We start from the raw sequence: 22,550 nt of genomic DNA on the forward strand, positions 1-22,550 counted from the left end.
GTCAGTGACATAAAGAGGGCTTTACTACAACCAAATAGTTGTAAAACATATATATATATGTAATCTGATCACATGAAAGAAAACTCACAACAAATTCAAACTTCATTATAAAGGTCACTGTTATTCAAACTTTCCACCCTTTAAAAGATCAGTTCAAATATATCAACATCCTAAACTTTCTACTAACGAAGCGTGGATGTAAACTTCTGTAGGCTTACTGATACTCCTGTTACTTTTATGACATGTTCTACTTGTCAACATGAACCTGAGACCAGCAGAGGTTCAAGCCTTATGGTGCTTTTTGATGGTTTTGTCTTTTGGTTAGTAAGATGAAGTCTTAGGAGAGCTCAGGAGGGCAGATATGAGAGATTTTAAATGTTTCAGGGCTGCCAGAGCTCCTGTTAATGGCACACTTGGCACAGCTTTAGCTTCCTGCTCCCATTGAGCAGCCGTATGGCCACAGTTTTTGCATCATCAGCTCCAGTCGTCACTTGGACTCACCCAGCAGGTGTTCATTGTTGTTTAGGAGGGATCTTTGTTGAGATAGCAACTATTTCCAGTTTGAAATGAATATTTTAGGAGAATTATTTGTTGCTTGAATAAATCAGGCTCTGATGTGATGAAAATGTTGATGTAGCCATCGCTGTAAATGTCAGTGGTTTCTGTCAGTCTGAGTTAATTCGTCAGATAGTTTGTGTATTCTCAAATCTGCTTGACATCAAGTTGATTAGAGATTGGTGGTTTAGATTCAAGGATTCAAGGTTCTTTAGTTGTTGCACCACATGTGGTACATGTGTTGGAACGAAATTGTGTACACAGGGTCCCAGTTACATCCAACAAAAATATAAAATGTAAAAGAAAAAAACAGTAATAAGATCTAAGATATGAACTAAGAAAAATGTTAAACTAAAAATACACTAAGTACTAGTAGCATAAAAACAATATGCCAAACAGCAGCACGAACATGAGTCTGTGTGAGCAGACAAGTACGAATGAACACAGCAGCATGAAACAGATCAGCAGCAACATGAAACAGATCAGCAGCAACATGAAACAGATCAGCAGCAACATGATGTGATTTTTCACAGTGATTATTTTGGTTGGAGATGCATGAGTCTAACAGCTTCAGGGTAGAAGCTGTTCCTCAGTCTAGGGGTTCTACACTTAATGCTATTCAACCTCCTTCCTGAGGGGAGCAGGGCAAAATGTGTGTGTGCTGGGTGAGTGAGGTCCTTCATGATGCAGGTGGCTCTCTTCCTGCACCTGGAGGTGTAGATGTCTGTGATGGATATAGATAGATGCATCCCTGTCATGTTTACTTGTCAGTGACATAAAGAGGGCTTTACTACAACCAAATAGTTGTAAAACTAAAAAAAGCATACAATAACAGGAAAAAGACAATACATTTTTTTTTCCTCATTTTTATCTTGTTTAGTGCAGCAAAAGGCTGAAAATAGGACATAAATCCCCCATAAATCTCTACTGTGTCTCAAGTTGTTGGACTGTTCTTTTATCTTTATAATCAGAATAAAAAGTCAGCCTTCAGTTTGTCTGTCTTTGCTGTCTTGGTGTACTTTGTGTTTCTAAAAGCTGAACTAAGCCTGAGAAGCAGCTGCAGGTTCTGTCTCGTGTTCAGAGTTTCAGACCCTGCAGCTGTGTGAAAAGTCCCTTTTTTCAATCTGAGATTTATCTCACCACATATTTTAACACATTAACAATTCAGAGGATAATTTTGTTCAGCTCATAACGAAGCATCATGAATATGCTTACTATGTTGAAGCACAGTTAATTTCATGTTTGAGGTGTTCTGCAAACAAAAAGACAATAGGCGATGTATTTTTAGCTCAGCTGTCGCCCAAACAAAAGGACAGGTCGAACCAAAGTGCAGATTTTTTACTTTTATTTTCTCTCTTTCTTCCAGATTTCTCTCTGTCAAGTCTTTGAAACCTCAGATCAAGAAAAACAAATAAGAGCACTCGTATCTGAAAAGACAACGTGTCAGATCGATCTGTTCAACGTCAGTTTGCTCTTTCCGCTGAAGCCCACCCCCAGCCCAGACGTGAGTCCACCATGTCCGGGAAGGAGCGCAGCCCCCGCCATCGACCGTGGTCGGTGTACCGGGCCAACACCTTTGATCTCTCTGCTGAGATGATGGGGCTCGCTCTTTCAGGTAACTACAGTAACCGTCTCCATGGAGACATGTTGGCGCCATGCAGGATGATGTCATTACAGACATTTATTTTGTCTTTTACAGGAAACAGTCAAGATCCAGATGAGCCGGTGCTGGAGTTTAGCGTGGGTAAGTTGAGGAATTTCATAAATATCTTGTTGCATATTACAGATGGGTTGGATAATTTTCTAGTCTTACAAACTGTTGAATATGAACACAGATTTGATACTTAACTAAAATGTATCAAATTTATTGAAGTTTTTTTTAATAAATATAACTAAACAGAGAGTAAGCCATACGCTCCAGCAAATTATTTTTAAAAACACACACTGCCTCCTTAGATTTGTAGTTACATATTTTATTCAGAGCAGCTTGGAGGACAGACAGGGAGCCATGCAGGCAATCCCCAACAGAACTGTTTGGACCAACAAACCAGTAACATTCCAGATGATGGATGACCACTCTTTTGTTCTTTACAAGAAGGTTTTAGGAACACGCCTGCAAATCTGACTGAAACATACTTTTCTCTGAAGGACTTGTTTTTGTCATGACAACATAATTCCTAATTTTATCCAAAAAGTTTTGGTTCCTTAATACAAACTGACATGTGGGGCTTGCAAAAAATTATTTTTGATGTTAAAAGGCCTAAATGAGAATAGCAGCTGTTCTGTTTTTAAAAAGTAACCCCCCCCCCCCTCCTTTTTTAAGGACATAATTTTACATATGATTTAAACCATTTATGCTTCATGATCTGGCACCAGTTACCAATAAACAGGTTATAAATAACAACTAAAAATGTGTTTATTAAGCCAAAAAAGTGTGAAATAATGTTCACAATGTTGTAGCTGGTGGTGTGACTGATCCCATTTTAATTCAGTTTAATTTTTTATTAAGCACAAAGTCACAAGACCCATCTCAGGAGATGGGACAGAATGGCAAACAGGTCCAAGTCATATCAAATTACATAAAATACCCCACTCACCCAGCACACACTTTTTGCCCCGCTCCCCTCAGGCAGCAGGTTGAGGATCATTAAGTGTAGAACCACTAGACTGAGGAACAGCTTCTACCCTGAGGCTGTTAGTTCTATTTCGTATAGGCTTCGCCCTTTAAGAGCTGTCGCTTAGTGGGTTTTATCCCATCATGCAAAGCATTACATTGAAAAGTTTAGGCCACGCCCACCTGCTGAGTGGGCCCCACCCGGTCCGTATAAATTACGTTAAGAACGGGTAATCGGCTCCCAATTTTCTTCAGCAAGCTAATAGCACTGACCTTCAACAAGATGTCCAGCACCAACACCATCCGCCTGTTCAGCGTATTGTTTTGCATTATTAGTGTTTAGCGTATTTCTTCGTCTATATCTTAGATCCTTATTACTGTTTCTTTTTACAGTTTATATTTTGCTATTGTTGGATGTAACTGGGACCCTGTGTGCATAATTTCATTCCACCTCATGTACCACATGCGATGCGAATGATAATAAAACCAACTTGAACTTGAACTTGGAAATGCAATCCAGACAAAACAAGTGAGAAAGAGTATAAGAGTAGTAATGCACAAGAAAAACAAGTCAACATGAAAATTAAATAAATTCAATGAAACCCCAACTTTGGTAGTATTTGGTTTGGATTTTGACAGTTTGATTTGTAAAGGCTGGTGATGAAATGGACCCAAGACAACTAAAGTGAAACTAGTAACTCCAACAAAAAAACTAACTAAAAGTTGACAGCTCTAACCACTTCACTACCGTGCCGCCGCAACCAAGAATAACAAATATTAAAAATAAACATCCCAAACAATGATGAAAAGATGAATGCAACAGGAAATCAAAACACAAAATCCTCACAACAAACAACAAACTTTGAAGCAATTTATGAAAAACGTGTTTTATCCACTGTCCAGTTTAAAAGAAAAATAAATATATAATATAATATATAATTTATATAATATATGTTAAGAACATTTACCACAGAGGGAACAAAATACTTTTTGTACCCTTTTTGCTTTGCTAAATCAACCACCAGTCTTCTACCAGATGGTACCAACCTGAATAATGGTTGCAGTGGATGAGTTGGGTCAGTGTAAACCTGTATTGCCTTTTTTTCCGGAACCTGACTGTACAGGTCTGGAAGTTTCATTTATCGATGACCAATGACTTTACTACCTGTTTGACCACCTGGGACAGCTTGTTCCTGTCTCTGGCTAGGAGGTTCCCATACCATGAGACAATATTAAATGAAACAACACATTCAACCAGTGACCTGTACACCAACTGCAAAGTAATTTTGCTTGCATTAACATGTCAAAAATACTATAAAACAGCCCTTTCATCTCCAGGGATTAAATGCATTGCGAGCAATAAATCCCACGGCTGTAATCTGTTGTTTGTGTGTTGCTGCAGCCTGCAGTGAGCTGGTTACCCCCTCACTGGACCGCAAACCAACCAGCTTTGTGGCCGTCAGCTGCACCACGCCACCTCAGGCCTTCTGGACCAAACATGCTCAAACTGAGATCATAGAGGTAGAAAACCATGAGTTCCCTATGACTCCTGTCTGAGACTTCTCTAACCCTTTTCTCCTGCCTGCCTTCTGTCTGTCTGTCCTCAGGGCACCAGTAATCCCATCTTCCTGAGCAGTATAGCTTTCTTTCAGGACTCTCTTATCACCCAGCAGACCCAGGTTAAACTCTCAGTCTACGATGTAAAGGACCGCTCACAGGGAACGGTAACGTAGCGTAACTTTACTCAAATGTACAGTGCATTCAGAAAATCCTTAATAATCCATTTTTTAATCCTTATGCGTCAGATGTACATGCTGGGTTCGTCCATGTTTTCTGTGAAAGAGCTGCTGCAGGACAAACACCACAGACTGCACTTGACTCTCAGGTGTCCGAGCAGAAACACACACGTTGCGATCACACAGCATGATGCCACACACACACGCGTGTTCAGGGTTCTGACTCGATGTCGCTGTGAGGCAGGTCAGCAGAGAGCGAGCGTGTGGGCAACATCACCGTCATCGCCTGGCAGATAGAGGAGAAGCGTGAGCAGCGGGCGCCGGTGGCAAGGCTACAGAGGGGGGACACTGTGAATGGAAGGGTGAGGAATGAAAATCTTTGTGACGTTGAAGCGTTTTAATTTAGACTATTAGAACGTAAATGATTGATTTGTGCTGATCACCTGAGTCATCCATCCATCCATTATCTTCCGCTTATTCCGAAGTCGGGTCGCGGGGGCAGTAGCTTGAGCAGGGAGGCCTAGACATCTCTTTCCACAGCCACCTCTTCCAGCTTTTCTGGGAGGATTCCAAGGTGTTCTCAGGCCAACCGAGAGACATAGTCTCTCCAGCGTGTCCAGGGTCTTCCCCAGGGTCTCCTCCCAGTTGGACATGCCAAAAGCACCTCTCTAGGGAGGTGCCCAGGGGGCATCCTTAACAGATGCCCGAACCACCTCAACTGGCTCCTCTCGACGTGGAGGAGTAGCGGTTCTACTCAGAGTCTCTCTCGGATAACTGAACTTCTCACCATATCTGTAAAGGAAGAGTCCAGCTACCTTGCGGAGAAAACTCATTTCAACCGCCTGTATCCATGATCTCATTCTTTCGGTCACTACCCAGAGCTCATGACCATAGGTGAGGGTAGGAACGTAAACCGACGGGTAAACAGAGAGCTTTGCCTTACAGCTCAGCTCTCTCTTCACCACAACGGACCAGTACAGAGTCCGCAATACTGCAGATGCTGCACCAATCCATTTGTTAGCTTTAGTAACTTTCTTCTTTTTTTTTTAACTGATGGATAAAACAAGCATCCATCCATCCATTATCTTTTACCCTCTTCTTCCATTTTGGGTCACGGGGGTCACTGGTGCCCATGTCCAGCAATCACTATGCGAGGGGCGGGGTACACCCTGGACGGGTCGCAAGTCCATCACAGGGACACATAGAGACAAACGAGACAAACAACCATTCACTCTCTCACTCACACCTAGAGACAATTTAGAGTTACCAATCAGTCTAACATGCATGTTTTTGGTTTGTGGGAGGAAACCAGAGCACCCGGAGAAAACCCATGCACGCACGGAGAGAACATGCAAACTCCACCCAGAAAGGCCCCTGGACCGGGGTTTGAACCAGGGACCTGCTCACTGGGAGGCAACAGCTCTACCAGTTGCGCCACCGTGCTGCTGATAAAACAAGCAATTTAATATAAAAATAGATAATACAGTAATGACTATATTTTATTTTCTGTTCAGTTTATTATGAAAAGTCAAGACCCACAAATGGTTTTTACTTTGGCTAAATTTGGCATTTGTTGCAACTCAATAAACTGTGCAGTTTTCATTATTATTATTATTAGACCTTTATTTATACAGGTTAGTTCCCATTGAGCTTCGAAGACTCATTTACAAGAGAGACCTATTACATACAAACATACAGGAAGATGAGAAAAAGAGAGCACGAGGGTGAAAGAAGCTAAAAAAATCTTCTAGTTTACGTGTCCTCCAGGAGCAATTTGAGATGAACTGAGCGATTACAATAGGCCTTCGCAGCGCTTCGCTGCTCGGGCCTAATAAGTTGGCCTGTCCAAGGCCAGCGGGGAGGCCAAATTCAAATAAACAATTGTTTGGGCCTCCAAACTCTGTTTTCTGTCTGTCTTCAAGTTCTGCTGGTGCATTCAATGGTGAATCCAAACAGCCAGAATTAGTGGACATTCCTCCTGGTCCATGCTCGATTTAGCATTCTTCAAGATTGAATCCTTCATGCTGGTGAGTTCCAGAAGCCGCAAGTGGTCTACGATTCTCTGAAATCACGTCCAGCTTGCGGTTGAGCTCGGTAAGCATATGAGTTTGAGAGCTCGAGGCACGGATTAGTCCTTCACATAAGGCTGGCAGCTTTACCATGGCTGAAACTGCTGCCGACGTCTCTTTGCTTTGTCGATAACCAAGGTATCCGTCGATTCCAAAAAGCAGAAACCCTGTTATCATAAATCCAATAATGTACACATCTTCTACATCCTCCACAGAAAAAACAGCTAAGCACATCATTTTCCACTCATTCCAGGAATCCATGACATACCCAGCTGCAAGGGTCTGTTCAGGGCATGAGGCATAGGCGTCGCAACCATTATATGTGAAGGGGACATGTACCCCACACATTCAAAAAATGTTCATTTGTACCCCACACACACACACACACACACACATACACACACACACTTTTATTATGAAACATTAGTTCAGTCAGTCAGCGCAGTTTCTCTTTCTTTGTAAACAAATCCATTTCACTTGATTAATAGGAGAATACTCAGGCCACTAAAACGCCACGCCAGGTTTTCCTGGTTACTTCCAACTCTAAACACAGCAGCCTGCTGTCTGCAGTGTTTCTGTGCGTCTCCTCCTGCCTCAATAAAAACGTGCACAGGTGGAGGAGATGGAGACACCTCTGTGTTGCTCGCGCGCCATTTTACCTAGCTTAGTGCGGGCAGTTGTTGACCAGGGGGGTTGATCATAAACATATATTCATGTTAGGAGGATGCTTGAGAGGAGCTACGTAGCATCTTAGCTTAGCAGTAACTGTGCATTAAAGTTAAAATGTCTTTAAAACCCACAGCTGAATTTACACAAACTTGGTGAGAAACATGCTTTAAATGTGTGGAATTAAAGGAAATCTAGGTGAAATGTTGCTTTTTTGTACACTATGCTTTTTATGTGCACGCGCACATGCACACGTGCACACACACACACACCTACACACATCAGTGTGTGCCCCCCCCCCCCACACACACACACATTACAGATGTTTCTGACGCCCTTGGCATGAGGGCTCTCCAGCACCATGTTGTCTGGTGGGAAAAAAAATTGTATCGCTTGCATTGAGGGACCAGCTGACCAAATCCATAATAATTTCTGATTCAGAAGATGTGTAAAGAGAAGCTCTGAGGTTGACAGGACAAGAGAGCAAAAAAGCAGGAGGGAGGGAAGGAGGGTAAGAGCAACCGTCTTCGTCGAAGGTGAAAGAGAGAAAATGGATAATGAGGATTCATAGAAAAAGTAAGTTACATTTTTGTTTCCTTGTTTTTATTTTTACATTAGATGGTTCTTCCGGTTGACGAAAGCTTAACTGGATCTGCGAGCATTAAATCCAAGTCTTCATCTTTATGTAAAGACCCAATGCTGAAGGCAGGTGAGTGTCTCCATGTTACACCAACCAGCTGTTGTTGTGACCATGAATTTAATTTTACGTGGTCCTCGCTTGTGTCGTTGTTATTTGTCATTATTTATTTGTCTCTGTTTCAGTGTTTGGAGGTGTCATGTCTCGGACGTATCGTTTCCCCACCACAGATGGAAACCACCTGCGCGTCCTGGAGCAAATGGCAGAAAGTGTCCTCTCTCTGCACATTCCTCGACAGTTTGTGAAGCTGCTGCTGGAGGAGGATGCTGTCAGGTATCAATGAAATATTCTGCTTGTTTAAGACCTGCACTGTTTGTGTTTTCTTAAACTGCTTTTTCTTTGTTTTTGTTTGTAAATCGATGTTGCACAGTTTATATTAGACCTTTCCTCATTTCAGTATATACCTCCGTGGAGATGACTGCATCTAAGATCCAGTTACTTTATATTGGTTTCCAAGCATCTGTCCAGAGGCAGGTTGCCAGTCTATCAGAGCTGCACAGAGGTCATCCACTCGCACTTAGAGCTCATTTTGTGAAGACACTCTAACATGCATGATTTTAGACAGTGGAGGAAACTGGGGCCACCAGGAGACATCCAGCACATACATGGGGAGAAAATGCAACCTCCACACAGAAAGACCCCAGTCAGGAGTCAAACCCAGAACCTTCTTGCTGCGAAGCAACTGCCGAACCATGCAGCTGTCAAATTTTTTTTATACTATTGGGCAGCACGGTGGCGCAACTGGTAGAGCTGCTGCCTCTCAGCGAGCAGGTCCTTGGTTCAAACCCCAGTCCAGGGGCCTTTCTGGGTGGAGTTTGCATGTTCTCTCCGTGCATGCGTGGGTTTTCTCCGGGTACTCCTGTTTCCTCCCACAAACCAAAAACATGCATGTTAGGCTGATTGGTAACTCTAAATTGTCCCTAGGTGTGAATGAGAGAGTGAATGGTTGTTTGTCTCGTTTGTCTCTATGTGTCCCTGTGATGGACTTGCGACCCGTCCAGGGTGTACCCCGCCCCTCGCACAGTGATTGCTGGACATGGGCACCAGCGACCCCCGTGACCCAAAATGGAATAAGCGGGTAAAGATAATGGATGGATGGATGGATGGATATTATCTATTTATGTCTGCTGGTTTTGTTTCTGGTGCCAGTCATGGCAAAAAGAAATGCTATTGGCGATTATTATTAAGTCCCCCCTTTGGGATTTCAAGATTTACAAGAGCAATAACAAATGAGGATCCAGTTGTTTAGATTCCACAACAAACTCTTGTCATAAGTGGCCAAATCAGTCTGCTAGAGATTGTACAAATTCATTCATTCAACTTTTATTTAGACAGATAAATCACATTGAGCCTCGAAGACTCATTTACAAGTGAGGCCTGTTCAGACGAACAAAAAGTAATGAAAGTGACATGTGTAGGATTTGGAGGCAAAAAAAAAAAAAAAAATCCTATCGAACTTTCTCCTTGACCGAGGAGAAAGAACCTGATATTGAAAAAAACACCCTGCACATAGGCACATAGTGACGCAGACATTCTGCAGGGGAGGGTAGACGACAAGAGCGGTGATCGTGTCAAGGACACTCCAGAGGCAATGTTAGAGTTCTGATAAGAATGGTACAATCAGTTAATTCCCTCTGGTGAGATCCGTAAACACTCGAGGTCGACCTGGAACAGCGCCAGAGAGAATGAGAGAGTCCTGAAATGATGTTTATTCAGTCGGGTCCCTCTGATAGGTCCGCAGACTTCCTCAATGGGAGGGGAAGGGAGGAGCACAACAGTAAATAACAGTTCATTCATATAATTATTATTTGTACTGGTAATTTTGATCTACTCTTTCATTCATTTAGAAAAATACAATTTTTACAAGTTCACCTTTGTTTCCTAAAAGTTTATCTCTGTCATGATATTAGAGTATTGTTAAAGAAACATCACTTCATCAGTGAAAGGTTGGTAATGTGAGACGCTCCAGTGGTTTATCTGTAACTTAGCCAGCTGCAGAAAAACACTCATGAGGTGATCAGAGCATCAGCTGGAAGTCCTGATTGTTTCACTGTGTATGTGTGTTTGATGTACAGGGTGTGTGAGCTGGAGGAACTGGGGGAGCTCTCTCCGTGTTGGGAGAACCTCAGGAGGCAGATCATCACTCAGTATCAGACCATCATCCTCACATACCAGGAGACCATAAGTGACCTGCACGAATACAAAGGTTCCAAACACAAACGCATCACTGCAAACAGGCTCTTCGCTATAGTACCATGGAGAAATCAGCTTTTTATGGGAACGAGTTACTCAAACTACGGATGAATTAAAAGGGCTAGCTTATTTGAAGTCAATCCATTGCCACAGATAATTGACTTTAGCCAACACAAAAGTGGCTAAAACTAAGTCAAGTTACAGACACTGAGCTAAAATTTGATGTGGTAGAAGTTGAAATATTCTGATATCGCTTAAGTTGCAAAGATTATTATTGTCAAGACTTGACCAACTTTGCTTCAGCTCCATAATTTTTCCATATAACATGAGCTTAATCTGAACCTCTGGCGTGAAAATTAGCAGGTGACAGGCACTTCTTCAAAAAATGCTTCATCTTAAATTCTCTCAGGACCTTCATTTAAGTCCAGCACCTTGAAAGCTGAGAGGAAGCTGGAGTTCATCCCCACCAACCTGCACATCCAGAGGATGAGAGTACAAGGACAAACTGGTTATGGTCAGTATTTGTGTGCACAAACATATTCTTTTTCTGTGCAACCAGTGTCCTCCCTGATGACTTTGTTTTTATTGTCCCATCAGACTGGACATATGATGTTGTGACCATCGGAGCTCCTGCTGCACATCATCAAGGCTTCAAAGGCTGCGGCCTCCGAAAACTGCTGCACAAACTGGAAGAAGCCAGGAAACAGTGAGTGGATAAAAACAAATAAGGCTTTATATTACAAGTTTTAATGTAGTTTACAAAATAAATTTTTTTTTCCTCATCTTCTTTCCCTTATAAAACTTCAGAACTTATGAGGAGGAGAGGTAATTCAAGGCGAAGTGATTTAAAAGGAGTTTCTGTAAAGTTTTGACCACACTACTCGTTAAATTTACTTTCCTTCTGTATTTTTAATGTTGAAGCTCTGCTGGATTCACTCCTAAAGGAATGACCTACCAGCCTCAAGATGTCATTAAAGCTAAGGAGCTGATTGCTCAAATCAACACTCTGAAAACACAAGTGTGCTACTACGCTGAGCGCCTGTCCCGAGCTGCCAAGGAGCGCTCCGCCAACTCTCTGGAGAGGACTCTGGCCATCCTAACAGAGAAGGTAAACCAGTGCTCTGAGCAACCAGAGTAATGAGGAGGAACACTGAATGTACTAAACTAAACACATTATATGTTCCTACAACTCCCAACCAGAAGAAATAGCAATTTACCAGTTTACCATTATGTTTCTATATCACCAGTAAAGTTTAATGTGTGCTGAAGTTTCGTAAGAAATGATAACTATATTGTGACTTCATTTTTCTTTATGCCTCAACAAAATAAAATTCCCCTTGTTCTCACACATTAATTAACATGTTAAACTGAACTTCAATGCAAAACAACAAATGATTAGGGTAAAAGTCTCAGATGCCTTGAGAGTAGGGATGCACGCTATTGGATTTTTGGCTGGTATCCGATATGTTAAAACTTATTTAGCTGATAACCGATACCAATATTTTTAACATACTTTCCTTTGTCAGAACATAGCTCTCTTATTTAGACATATTTGCTACAAAAATTGTGTAACAGCTGCAAGAGCTGGTGACATATATTCAGTAACAGCCATATGATATGCATAGCACTTTAACTTACAAAGTATATTAAATGAAAAGTATTAAATATTATTTATTGACATTAGTCACCTGTGATGCTGTCTCACTTGTGGAGGCTTGTTCCAGGTTCCTAGCTGCAGTGTGGATCCTCTGCACTCTTGTGCATGAAGGACAGACTTTTTAAGTTCAAAGTTTTTGTCTATCCATTGTGCAGTAAGACTAATCATGCTAACGGGGCTAACACAACGTCCAGATGTCTGTGGTAAAACTCACCCAAGTGCTATCAGCTATTAGCTTCTCAATGATGTCGGAAATGATGGCTTGTAACTCGGGTGAGGCTACGTCAGAAAAATATCTCCAACTGGGGCGGATGTAGTGAGGCTCAGTGTAGTCCAAAAATCTTTGGAGTCCAATATCTTCAATGAAAAGAAAAACTTCCACACCACCAATATTTTGATTTCTTCCTCTCTGCAATGATCAGATCAGGTAGGCGCACGTGACGTCATCACATTGTGCTGGCGCTGCAGGCATCCTTGTCACTGGGTTGTCATACAAAAACGTCTTTTATATCGGCGAGTTATTTTGATGGAATAGCCGATGTCCTTTAATGCTAATATCGGCCGATACTGATACCATGCCGATAATATCGTGCATCCCTACTTGAGAGTTAAGAAACAATGAAAATTAAATATCTATAGAGTAGCTGTTCCTAGAGTAAAAACATCTATCCACCAGCATTCAGTGAGCTGCCTAAACCGTGTAACAAAAGATGTCAGCTGGAGCAACAGACTTAAATGTTAGCACATTTAGAAAAATTCAGAAAACTGCATGGCGATGTGAAGATGTTGAGGTTCTCCTTGGGAGTGACAAGGATGGATAAGATTAGGAATGAGATCATCAGAGGTACAGCACAGGTTGAACAACTGGGAGATAAAGTTAGAGAGGAGGACAGAGGATAGAGTGAGATGGAGGACCCTGAAGAGGGAAAAGCTAAAAGAAGAAGATGAACTGCATGTGCTTTAGTTTTTGGTTCTGACACCAACAAAGGCCAAAGCTGCAACCTGCTTTGGGTTAAACTTTCTTTTCTTTACACGGCAGAGGGAAAACAGACTTGGACAGCTCACGACTTTAACTTTTTACAGCTACGTTTCCTGTGCCTCAGTCATGTGCTCCAGTTCTCTCCAGTTTATCATACAATCATACAGACACAGACTTGCTCCCTCACTTGTTCTTAAAGAATTGTATCAATGCATTTCAATGCAATATAACTTGTCACTCAGTTTAGATCCTGACTGGAGTTCAGAATTTGAGAAGCATCATCTTAAACCACACACAATATGCTCCATGTAGAAGTTAGAGCTTAGATCTTAATAAACTCTGTAGCAGCTGTTAAACATCTGGAGAAGATAATCATTACCAAACCACGTCTTGGACTTGTCTTGGTCTTGTCTTGGTCTTGTCTTGGCCTCAGTTAAGATGCTCTTTACCAGAATATTTTCAATTAAATAAAAAACTTCCATCAAAGCATTTAATTATTTAAAGCAGGAAGTTTGATGTCATGTTTTGTCCGATTCATGTTCCAGTATTAATTTATTCTCTTTTCCTCCATCAGAGCCGTCAGCTGGTGGCTGTGTGTGACTCCAAGCTGCTCTCCTCAGCCATCATGAACTTTGCCACCGCTCGTTCAGAGCTCTCCCAGCACAGCACCCCGTCACCATCCTCCTCCTCGCTCTCGCCCTCTTCTCGCTCCCCATCTCGCTCCCCGTCTCGCTCCCCGTCTCACTACCCTCCCACCTCCCCGTCTCGCGCTGCCATCTCACCCTCCCGACACTCCGCTCCTCTGGAGGGTAGTGAGGGGAGCAAAAGCAAGCGAGCCTCCACACAGGCTGACCTCCACGAGGAGGAGTGGGTAAGACAAAAATACCCTTTTCTAGTTTTTGTGCTCATTTTGTGTTCATCTGCTATGTATATGTGTGTTTGTGTGTGTGCACAGGAGAAGGTTTGGCTAAATGTTGATAAAAGCCTGGAGTGTGTGATCCAGAGAGTGGACCGGCTGCTGCAGCGAGACAAAATCCAAAGCGACAGCAGCTCTGAGGACGTCTTTCTACTAGCCAACGAGGAGCCGAAGAGCAACAAGAAAGGTTCAAGTGTTTGGCAGTTATTCTGTCTTGTAATGCATTAGATTATCTCTTTATTAAACAACATGTAGAGATTTATGGATACCATAGGCGTCGCAACCACTATATGTGAATGGGACATGTCCCCCCCACATTCAAAAAACGTTCATTTGGACTCCCCCACTTTTACTATGAAACATTAGTTCAGTCGGTGCAGTTTATCTTTCTTTGTGAACGAATCCATTCCATTTGATCAATAGGAGAATACTCAGGCCACTAAAACTCCACTCCAGGTTTTCCTGGTTACCTCCAACTCTAAACACAGCAGCCTGCTGCCTCCGCTGTTTCTCCTCTGAGGGTGCATTCACACCAGCCCTGTTGTCCTGAACTCTAGCCCGTTTGCCTAGGAAGTCCGGTTTGTTTGGGGAGGTGTGAACACGCCATCGAACTCTGTCACGGAACAAAAAAACTAACTCTGGCCCGCCTAAAAACCTAGGTCTCGGTCCGGTAGAAGAAAACTCTAGCGCGGTTCGAGTACAGTGTGAATGCAAGCAGACCGGGCACCACTCCGCAAGTAGGAAGAAGACTACAGTGCAGGACAAACAAACACGCATTTCTCTTACCTCATATGGAGCTGTCAGCTTGCCTTGTGTGAAAAATGACATTCTCCATGGTCTTCTGCCTCATCTTCTGCTCATGCTGAGTCCGTTGTTGAAAAAAGACAAAATAGAAATCCTAAAACTGCTAAAATTTGAAGCCACTCCATTTTTGTTTTTATTTACAGAAGAAGAAGAAGAAGAAGTGTCTTCTTCAGAGGTTTTTGTATCGTTTTTTTCAGTAGTTCTTGGTGCAGCGCCCCCACAGGTGAGTGGGGGAACAGGTTGATTCGAGCAGGTTGGCTCGACTGCACAGTGCAGTGTGAATGCAAACGCACCAGCTCAAGTGTAAACAAAATGTTATGAATATTGGTCCCCAACTGAACCGAGTCTACCGGACTATCAGGTGTGAAAACAACTTGAGTCTCCTGCCTCGGCAGAAAATACGCACAGGTGGAGGAGATGGAGGTACCTCTGTGTTGCTCGCTCGCCAGTTTAAGGCAGTTGTTGACAGGGGGGTTGATCATAAACATATATTCATGTTAGGAGGATGCTTGAGAGGAGCTACGTAGCATCTTAGCTTAGCAGTAACTGTGATTCTGTCAGACGCTGCAGGTGTAAGAGACGCTGTGTGTTCAGGTGCATTAAAGTTGAAATGTCTTTAAAACCCCACGCCTTATTGTCCTCAAGCTTCATGAGAAACATCATTTAGATGAGTAGTTTTGAACACAAGTAAAAAAAAGTCTAGTGGTGATGATTTTTATTTCTCTATAAACACAAATAGCATCGACCTGATGCTCTGTATTAAAGTGTATTAAAGTTAAAATGTCTTTAAAACCCACAGCTGAATTTACACAAACTTGGTGAGAAACATCCTTTAAATGTGTGGAATTAAAGGAAATCTAGGTGAAATGTTGCTTTTTTGTACGCTTTTTATGTGTGCGCACACGCACGCACGTACACACACCTCCACACATCAGTGTGTCCCTCCCACATTACGGATGCTTCCGACGCCCTTCATGGATACCCTCAAAATTAAAAGATGAAGACTTAGGTTCATTGTTTTTTTTAATCTTACAGAACACCTGCACGATCACAACTGAAGATTATCTGATTGTCAGCACAAATCTAATGTACAATTACTATCTTACCTGCTGTTGAAAGCTCTTTGACTGACCTCAGTTTGGAGAAAAAGTTAAATTTTTACCAGAAAGTTAAGGTAATGGCTATACCGAGCAGGACCAAGACCAAACTGGTTCTGTAGCTCATCAGTTCAGTCAGAATGAAACCGTTTCTCCAAAGTGAGATTGTTCCAAGTGCTTTCTACAGTAAGTCAGACACTAGTTGTTCATAATCTTTTCTATAGAAGCTCACTTTAAAAGTTTTATATTATTGCTTTTAGCAGAATGTTATTTTAAATGTTTTCCGTTGCCTTCTATTTGGAGGGAGGCTGACACATTAACATCTTATCAGGACTATGGTGCTATCTGGAAGTGCTTCATGGACAAATCTCACCGTCTTGTCGTGTAATTTTTTTTTTTAAATACCATTATCCTATCCTCATGGTCTTTCCCCTTTTCTATCTGAAGAATAAGGGGTTGCGCTCCTACGAGCTGCAGCCACGAGCACATCGCCCATCTTTCGAACGACTGTACGGAATATAATCTCACTGTACTTTGGTGCAGTAAAAATCAAGTTTATTCTGATTCTGATTCTATTTTTTAGAAAACAGCCCAGAGGTGGAAAAGACATCTCCAGGTAAGAGAAATGTTTATTTTAAGGAAAATGACAGTATTTTTCACTTTGCCTCCTAGTTTCTTTGATATTTGTGTGTATAATACAGATGGGGACATACATATTTTCAGTCATAGTCTATAACGCTTTATATTTTGAGTTTTGTTTTTTAACAACGTTAAAGTTACCAAATGGGACTTGTGTTATATTGACATGGACAGGTGAATGGAGCGAGGTGCTGTATCCTCTCCTCACCACTCTGACAGACTGTGTGACTCTGATGAGCGACAGAGCAAAGAAAGCGCTGGTGTTTCTGCTCATGCAGGACAGCGCCCCCACCATCGCCTTAAGCCTCACGCTGCAGTATCGCCGCGACGTCGTCTTCTGCCAGACGGTTTGTCAGCTTCTGACACCGACTCCAAAATCCACAGACACTACGGTTCTTGCCGTTTCAGACACGCTGCAGTCATAAATGGTGCCAACACTGACGTAAGCTGTGTTCTTGCAGCTGACTTCTCTGATCTGCGGCTTCGTTCTCAAGCTGAGGAACTGCCTCTGCGACTCGGGCTTCCTCCGGCAGCTGCACACCATCGGCTTGCTGGTTCACTTCGAGAGCCTGCTCAGCACATACGGTAACATGTGCGACGTTTATAATAACATACTGGTTTGGAAATGTACTTAGACAAAAAGTATCCGATACACAAAAATAAAAAATAAAGCTCCTGCTTCCATATGCCACACTTGTTCTAATAGTTTCAATTACAAGATTTTAAATCTGCAAAAGATTCATTTGCATTTAATTTAAAAGAAACATATAAATTACTTTATAAATATTCATTATATGTGTCTTTTTAGGATAAACTTGGCTAGAAATTGTACCAAACCTGTTTTCAGCAGATTATATCAATAAATTTCCTATATCAGAAAGCTAACAGTGATACGATTTTTAAAAATATGACTCACTAAGTGTTGTTTTTCTTTGTTTTATTGTTTTACCATAACTTGTTCTTTAAAGGGGAGGAGTTGGCCATGTTGGAGGATATGAGTGTAGGAGTGATGGACCTCAGAAATGTCACCTTTAAGGTCACCCAGGCAACCTCGGGTTTCAGTCCAGACCTGCTGCCGGTGATCACAGGGAACAGGAATGGCTTCAACGTCAGGGTCCCGATGCCCGGCGTGATGTTTGACACGCTGCCGAGAGAGATCCAGAACGGGATGCTGCTCCGGGTCCAGCCCGTCTTCTTCAACGTGGGGATCAATGAGCAGCAGACGTTGGCTGAGAAGTGAGTCCCTGAAAACAACCACAGGGTAGAAACACAGACAGAACACTAATCTGTACAGTTTTAATGTTTAACTTTAATATCTGCAACAACTGCTGAAGAGCTCATCTGTGTCAAATGACTTCCTACTGAAGCTTGAAAAAGAATTAGCTGAGAGGCATATGGAGGGAAAAACTGAATTATATGTTTGTTTTTTGTACAACGATCCATATTGAAATGTTTTCAACTCTGGGCATTTAAGACATTATATTTAATTTATGTTGTGTCTTTGAATGAAAATCTGCTTACAGAGGTTCATTGTAAGGCTTTAGTTATATTTTACTAATGTTGAAATTAAACAGTTCTGCTTGACTATAATACAGTAGTCCCTCGTTTATCGTGGGGGATCCGTACCCTGAAGCCCCGCGATAAGTGAAAACCGTGAAGTAGGGACAGTAGTTCAAGTTCGAGTACAGTAAACTTTATATTAGGGCTTTAGAAACCCTTCCCTCACTCTTGAAATGTTCTAAACTCTTAAACATATTTAAACAACACACGTTACTAAATTTTACTTACTAGCTCTGCAGAACAACCTCAGTTCTGGTTCTGGTCCAACTCTGTTCTATTCCAAATTATTTAATTTCTGCAGACCTATCCTGCTGCGATGAAGCCCACAGTCAGTCCTCTAAGCTCTTAAACCTACTAATTTTGGCAACATACAGTACTTGTATGTACAGGAGCTACAAAATTTTACTTACAAGGGCTCTGCAGAACAGGAGCGGCTCGGTTTCATCCGACCCGACAGATGAAAAAAGTTCTGGTGCTGCATGACTGAAGCCCACCGCTCCATCCAGCTTGATGTGCATGTTATGCTGCTCCAGGATTTCATCCACCACCTCTGGCCTGGTGCGGACTAGTGCTGCGCGACCAGAACCTGACAGAACCCTGCAGCCGTCTGTCACCTGCAGCTCCCAGGATCCGGGTCACACTGAGACCAGATCAACTGCAGCTACTCAGCAGTGAAGATACAACTTGAAGGACGAGTTCAGCTTCAGAATTATTTGATACTTTCCTGCCAATCCTGTGAGATTATTATCATTACTTCTGACTTTGGTTGCAAAACTTTACCTCCGTCTGCAGCAAGCAGCGGTTGGAAGCAGTGTTGACTTCTGGGAAGTGAACTGATGGCTTCTGGGTAATGTAGTTTTTTTAGACTGGCAAAAGAGTGAAGGCTTAATGAAAGAAAACTATGTGGAGGTGTCAGAGCTCCAGAAAGGAGGAGGCCGGGTTCAGCAGGAGCCAGTCCGAGCAGGAGTGGCCCTGGTCAGACAGAGGTTGGACAGATGCTGGGTGTACACTCTGGAGAAATGGCTGTGCTTTTTTTCGGGGGGGGGGGGGGGGGGAGATATTATGTATATGTACAGCACTGTACTTAAACAAACCGTGAATAGAGCGAGTCCGCCAAAAATGAACCGCGAAGTAGCGAGGGACTACTGTATATGAAAAAAGTTCAAGTGAAAATAATTAATGGTTTGGATGGTGTTTCACATGCATGTTCTTCTAGGAAGGAAAAGGCAAACGTTTTCAGAAAAGCTGGAAAATTACCAAAAATGCAGCGATTTTTTTCTCATCTGTCATTTCATATTTCAGGAGTGTTTTATAATATTAATAATTCGGAAATTTATGTATTGCCTCTTTCAAAAATATAAACTGAAACTGATAAAGAAGAAATTATAAATCAGCTTTGTGCACAAATGCTGCTAAGTCCATTTCAGATGGACAGAAAGCCAAGGAGCATGTCCTGTAGATGAACAATGTATTTTAGCTTTTAAAATGGAAAGAGTAATCTGACATAATGATAAACAATATAATTAGTGTAAATAAAAAATGTTATTAACTCTTAAATTGTTTTTATTTTCATTCAAAGAAAAGTTGTTCATTAAGAACGCTGAATTTTAAACGTGTTCAAATGATAAATGACAAATCTTCTGTATTTTCATAAATAAAATAATTTTCCCTCAGGGCAGGTTAGTTGAGTTATGCGCAGATGCTTAATATTTTTGGTAACCTGTATGTGCACAGATTTGGAGACACGTCCCTCCAAGACGTCATCAACATGGAGAACGTGACTCGCCTCAGTTCATACTACGATCAGTTCAAAGAAGTCCTTCCAGAAGACTGTGAGTTACTCGCTCAGCAATCAGAAGAAACAAACTGTGTTTTCCTCCTAGAATGTCCTGATCGTTCCTCCTCTCGTGTCTCCTCAGGCCTCCCTCGCTCTCGCAGCACCACCAGCCTGCCGGAGCTGCTCAAACTGCTGAGCCAGAACGTTAACGCCAAGAAAAGCAAAAACGTGGAGATCCTGTGGCAAGCAGCCGAGGTGCAGCTGGTGATCGTTTTTTTATTCGTGTTCCAACAAAATACTATTTCTTCGATTTCTAATGTGCCTCTGTCAACCTTAAAGGCATGTCGACGCCTGAACGGTGTGCGTTTCACCAGCTGTAAAAGTGCCAAAGACCGCACGGCCATGTCTCTGACCCTGGAACAATGCCAGATTCTGCAGCAGGAGCACGCCATGGCCCCGCAGGTCTTCTACCAGGCCCTGGATTGTATGCGCAGGTCAGTTCCTTCACATAAAGCTCTTTCAGAGGAAAATAAAAGCCGCTCAAACTAATTAAATAAAGCTTTACTTTATGTCCACAGCGAGGGCTGCAGGAGAGAAAACACCATGAAGAATGTGGGGTGTCGTAAATATGCCTTCAACTCTCTGCAGCTCAAGGCCTTCCCCAAACAGTACCGCCCTCCAGAGGGGACGTACGGGAAGGTCGAGACATAAGTGGACATTTATGGTGAAATACAAAAGACTGAATTTGAAGCTGACTGAAAATAAACATTTAAATTTAAATAAAAATTAGACAAACTGTTCAGTTTTTTGTGCTAAGTAAATGTCGAGACGATTTATGTGGAAGTGCCAGTGCTACCGTAGACTGTTTTATAAGCAGCTCGCCCTCGCCCATCAGTAGCGCTAGAATTGATCACTTTTCACGAGCACGATCAGTAAAGACGCGGCTTTCTGTGTCACCGTGTTTTCAGTGTGCAGACCATGTTGTGTCTGTAGCGAGGCGAACACTCTGGATTCCAGTCATGTTAACGCGTGTCTTACAGACGTTGCTGCAGCAAAAATAAAGCACACATTTCTGGGAAATACAAGTAAAACTGGGAGAAAAATGGTAATTTGTGTATTTATTGGGCTTGCTTACCTCATGATGTGGGAAATCTCAATGTACCATCAGAGTTTGACAGCAAGAAGGCCTGAAAGATATACGCTTTGAGAAAACAGTTGTGTTTATCCGCACAAATAAAGGGACCAAGCCATGGTCGGGAAAGTGGTTTAAGCCAGAAAACACAGACAATGAGCTCTGCTGTATTTTCTTTGCAGACGGTGGTGAAGATGCATCAGCAGACCCCATTTACAGAGACAGAAACAACATATGCAAAGTGTCAGCTGTGACAGAAATGATGTTGGTACATATAAAAAGGCAGCGCTGCTTTTATTTCATGCTGTTATCTTGTATGTATGGGAAGAAAGTCTATATTTTATGACTCAACATGCAGTAACAGAAGCCTTATTTAACATTTTCATCTGAGCTTGGTTAGCAAAACTGTTGCGCCTGTTGACTTGTAGTAAATCAAAATGTTTGTTTCTGTGCATAACGGATTTAATGCATACATCAACTGAGACACGTTTTCTTTTAAGCTAACTCACTTTAACAGTTTTCAAATAAAATGATATGAAAGCACAAAAGCAAAATGTTTGGACTTTTTGCATGGACGTTTTTAACCCCTGCGCACACATCTCAGCTTTTATTGTTTAGTGCAGCAGCTAAAAGGTTTTAAGTTCTTGTTTGGAGAATTGTACTTTTTTGGATCCGTTTCTTTTTTGTGGAAAGATGTTTTATCCTCTATCCAGAGGGCTTCATCAGTCAGAGGAGTCCCAAGTAAACTGTTTTCCCCTCTAAGCAGCTCACTTACTGCCTAGGAGGAGTCGACAGGGGACAGGACAACCCCCAGAAACCATCTTATCACCAGCAAACTGGTTGGTCCCTAAAGGAGTGTACTGCTTTAGTGGGGAAAACAGTTTACTTGGGACTCAGAGTGATGAAACCCTACAGATAGAGGGCGAAACGTCTTTCCACAAAAAAGAAACTGTCCCGATGACCTGATTGACCATTATTGGATTTTGTACCTGGATGATTGAGCATGAACTTTGATACGATATACAACAATTAAAGCAATGACAAAAAACATTAAAATTAAGGTGCCAAATTAAATTGAGTAAAATGCTAAAAATAAGAACAAATGTTTCAAGTGACCTTAAAAAAAAATTGAAATCTCCCAGAGAAATCCAAGTGAACAGCCTCAGATCTTGTTGCAAGGTGTTACAGGAGCAGAGCAGGAAAAGGCCTTTTTGTGAAGTTCAGTCCGCACTGAGGGCACGCTGCAATGATGGCCTGAGAGCGCACGCTGTAACTGCACTGACGACGTGACATGTGGGAGAAGATATAAGAAGACAGCAGACCAAGGAGTGATTTATAGATGAAGCTGAACCAGTGATGTGATGATGACCAACTGACCAGTGAGTACAGAGTGCAGTGATGGTAGTTACAGTCAGTTATGAACTTTAGTAAGCTGTGGTAGACCACATCCAACATCTAT

The 22,550-nt window shown here is 42.1% G+C and overlaps 1 protein-coding gene across 1 annotated transcript in view; it reads left to right on the forward strand.

The window, feature by feature from the left end:
• inpp4aa (inositol polyphosphate-4-phosphatase type I Aa) overlaps window positions 1-21,311 on the forward strand; it is a 26,656-nt gene extending 5,345 nt beyond the window's left edge. Inside the window, exons 2-24 of the mRNA XM_037686545.1 lie at window positions 1,922-2,170; window positions 2,255-2,299; window positions 4,572-4,690; window positions 4,777-4,893; window positions 4,975-5,054; window positions 5,150-5,267; window positions 8,259-8,349; window positions 8,463-8,610; window positions 10,413-10,543; window positions 10,940-11,044; window positions 11,128-11,236; window positions 11,338-11,355; window positions 11,452-11,638; window positions 13,741-14,037; window positions 14,122-14,269; window positions 16,567-16,599; window positions 16,797-16,969; window positions 17,084-17,207; window positions 17,591-17,858; window positions 19,917-20,014; window positions 20,102-20,214; window positions 20,299-20,453; window positions 20,538-21,311. Coding sequence (XP_037542473.1) covers window positions 2,071-2,170; window positions 2,255-2,299; window positions 4,572-4,690; window positions 4,777-4,893; window positions 4,975-5,054; window positions 5,150-5,267; window positions 8,259-8,349; window positions 8,463-8,610; window positions 10,413-10,543; window positions 10,940-11,044; window positions 11,128-11,236; window positions 11,338-11,355; window positions 11,452-11,638; window positions 13,741-14,037; window positions 14,122-14,269; window positions 16,567-16,599; window positions 16,797-16,969; window positions 17,084-17,207; window positions 17,591-17,858; window positions 19,917-20,014; window positions 20,102-20,214; window positions 20,299-20,453; window positions 20,538-20,670 — 2,910 coding nt within the window. The 5' untranslated portion in view covers window positions 1,922-2,070 and the 3' untranslated portion in view covers window positions 20,671-21,311. The remainder of the gene's footprint in view (window positions 1-1,921; window positions 2,171-2,254; window positions 2,300-4,571; window positions 4,691-4,776; window positions 4,894-4,974; window positions 5,055-5,149; window positions 5,268-8,258; window positions 8,350-8,462; window positions 8,611-10,412; window positions 10,544-10,939; window positions 11,045-11,127; window positions 11,237-11,337; window positions 11,356-11,451; window positions 11,639-13,740; window positions 14,038-14,121; window positions 14,270-16,566; window positions 16,600-16,796; window positions 16,970-17,083; window positions 17,208-17,590; window positions 17,859-19,916; window positions 20,015-20,101; window positions 20,215-20,298; window positions 20,454-20,537) is intronic.
• The last annotated feature ends 1,239 nt before the right edge of the window (window positions 21,312-22,550 follow it).

The sequence above is a fragment of the Nematolebias whitei genome, chromosome 13 (genome assembly GCF_014905685.2).
Source record: "Nematolebias whitei isolate Nwh7 chromosome 13, NemWhi1, whole genome shotgun sequence".
NCBI classification, from domain to species: Eukaryota; Metazoa; Chordata; class Actinopteri; order Cyprinodontiformes; family Rivulidae; genus Nematolebias; species Nematolebias whitei.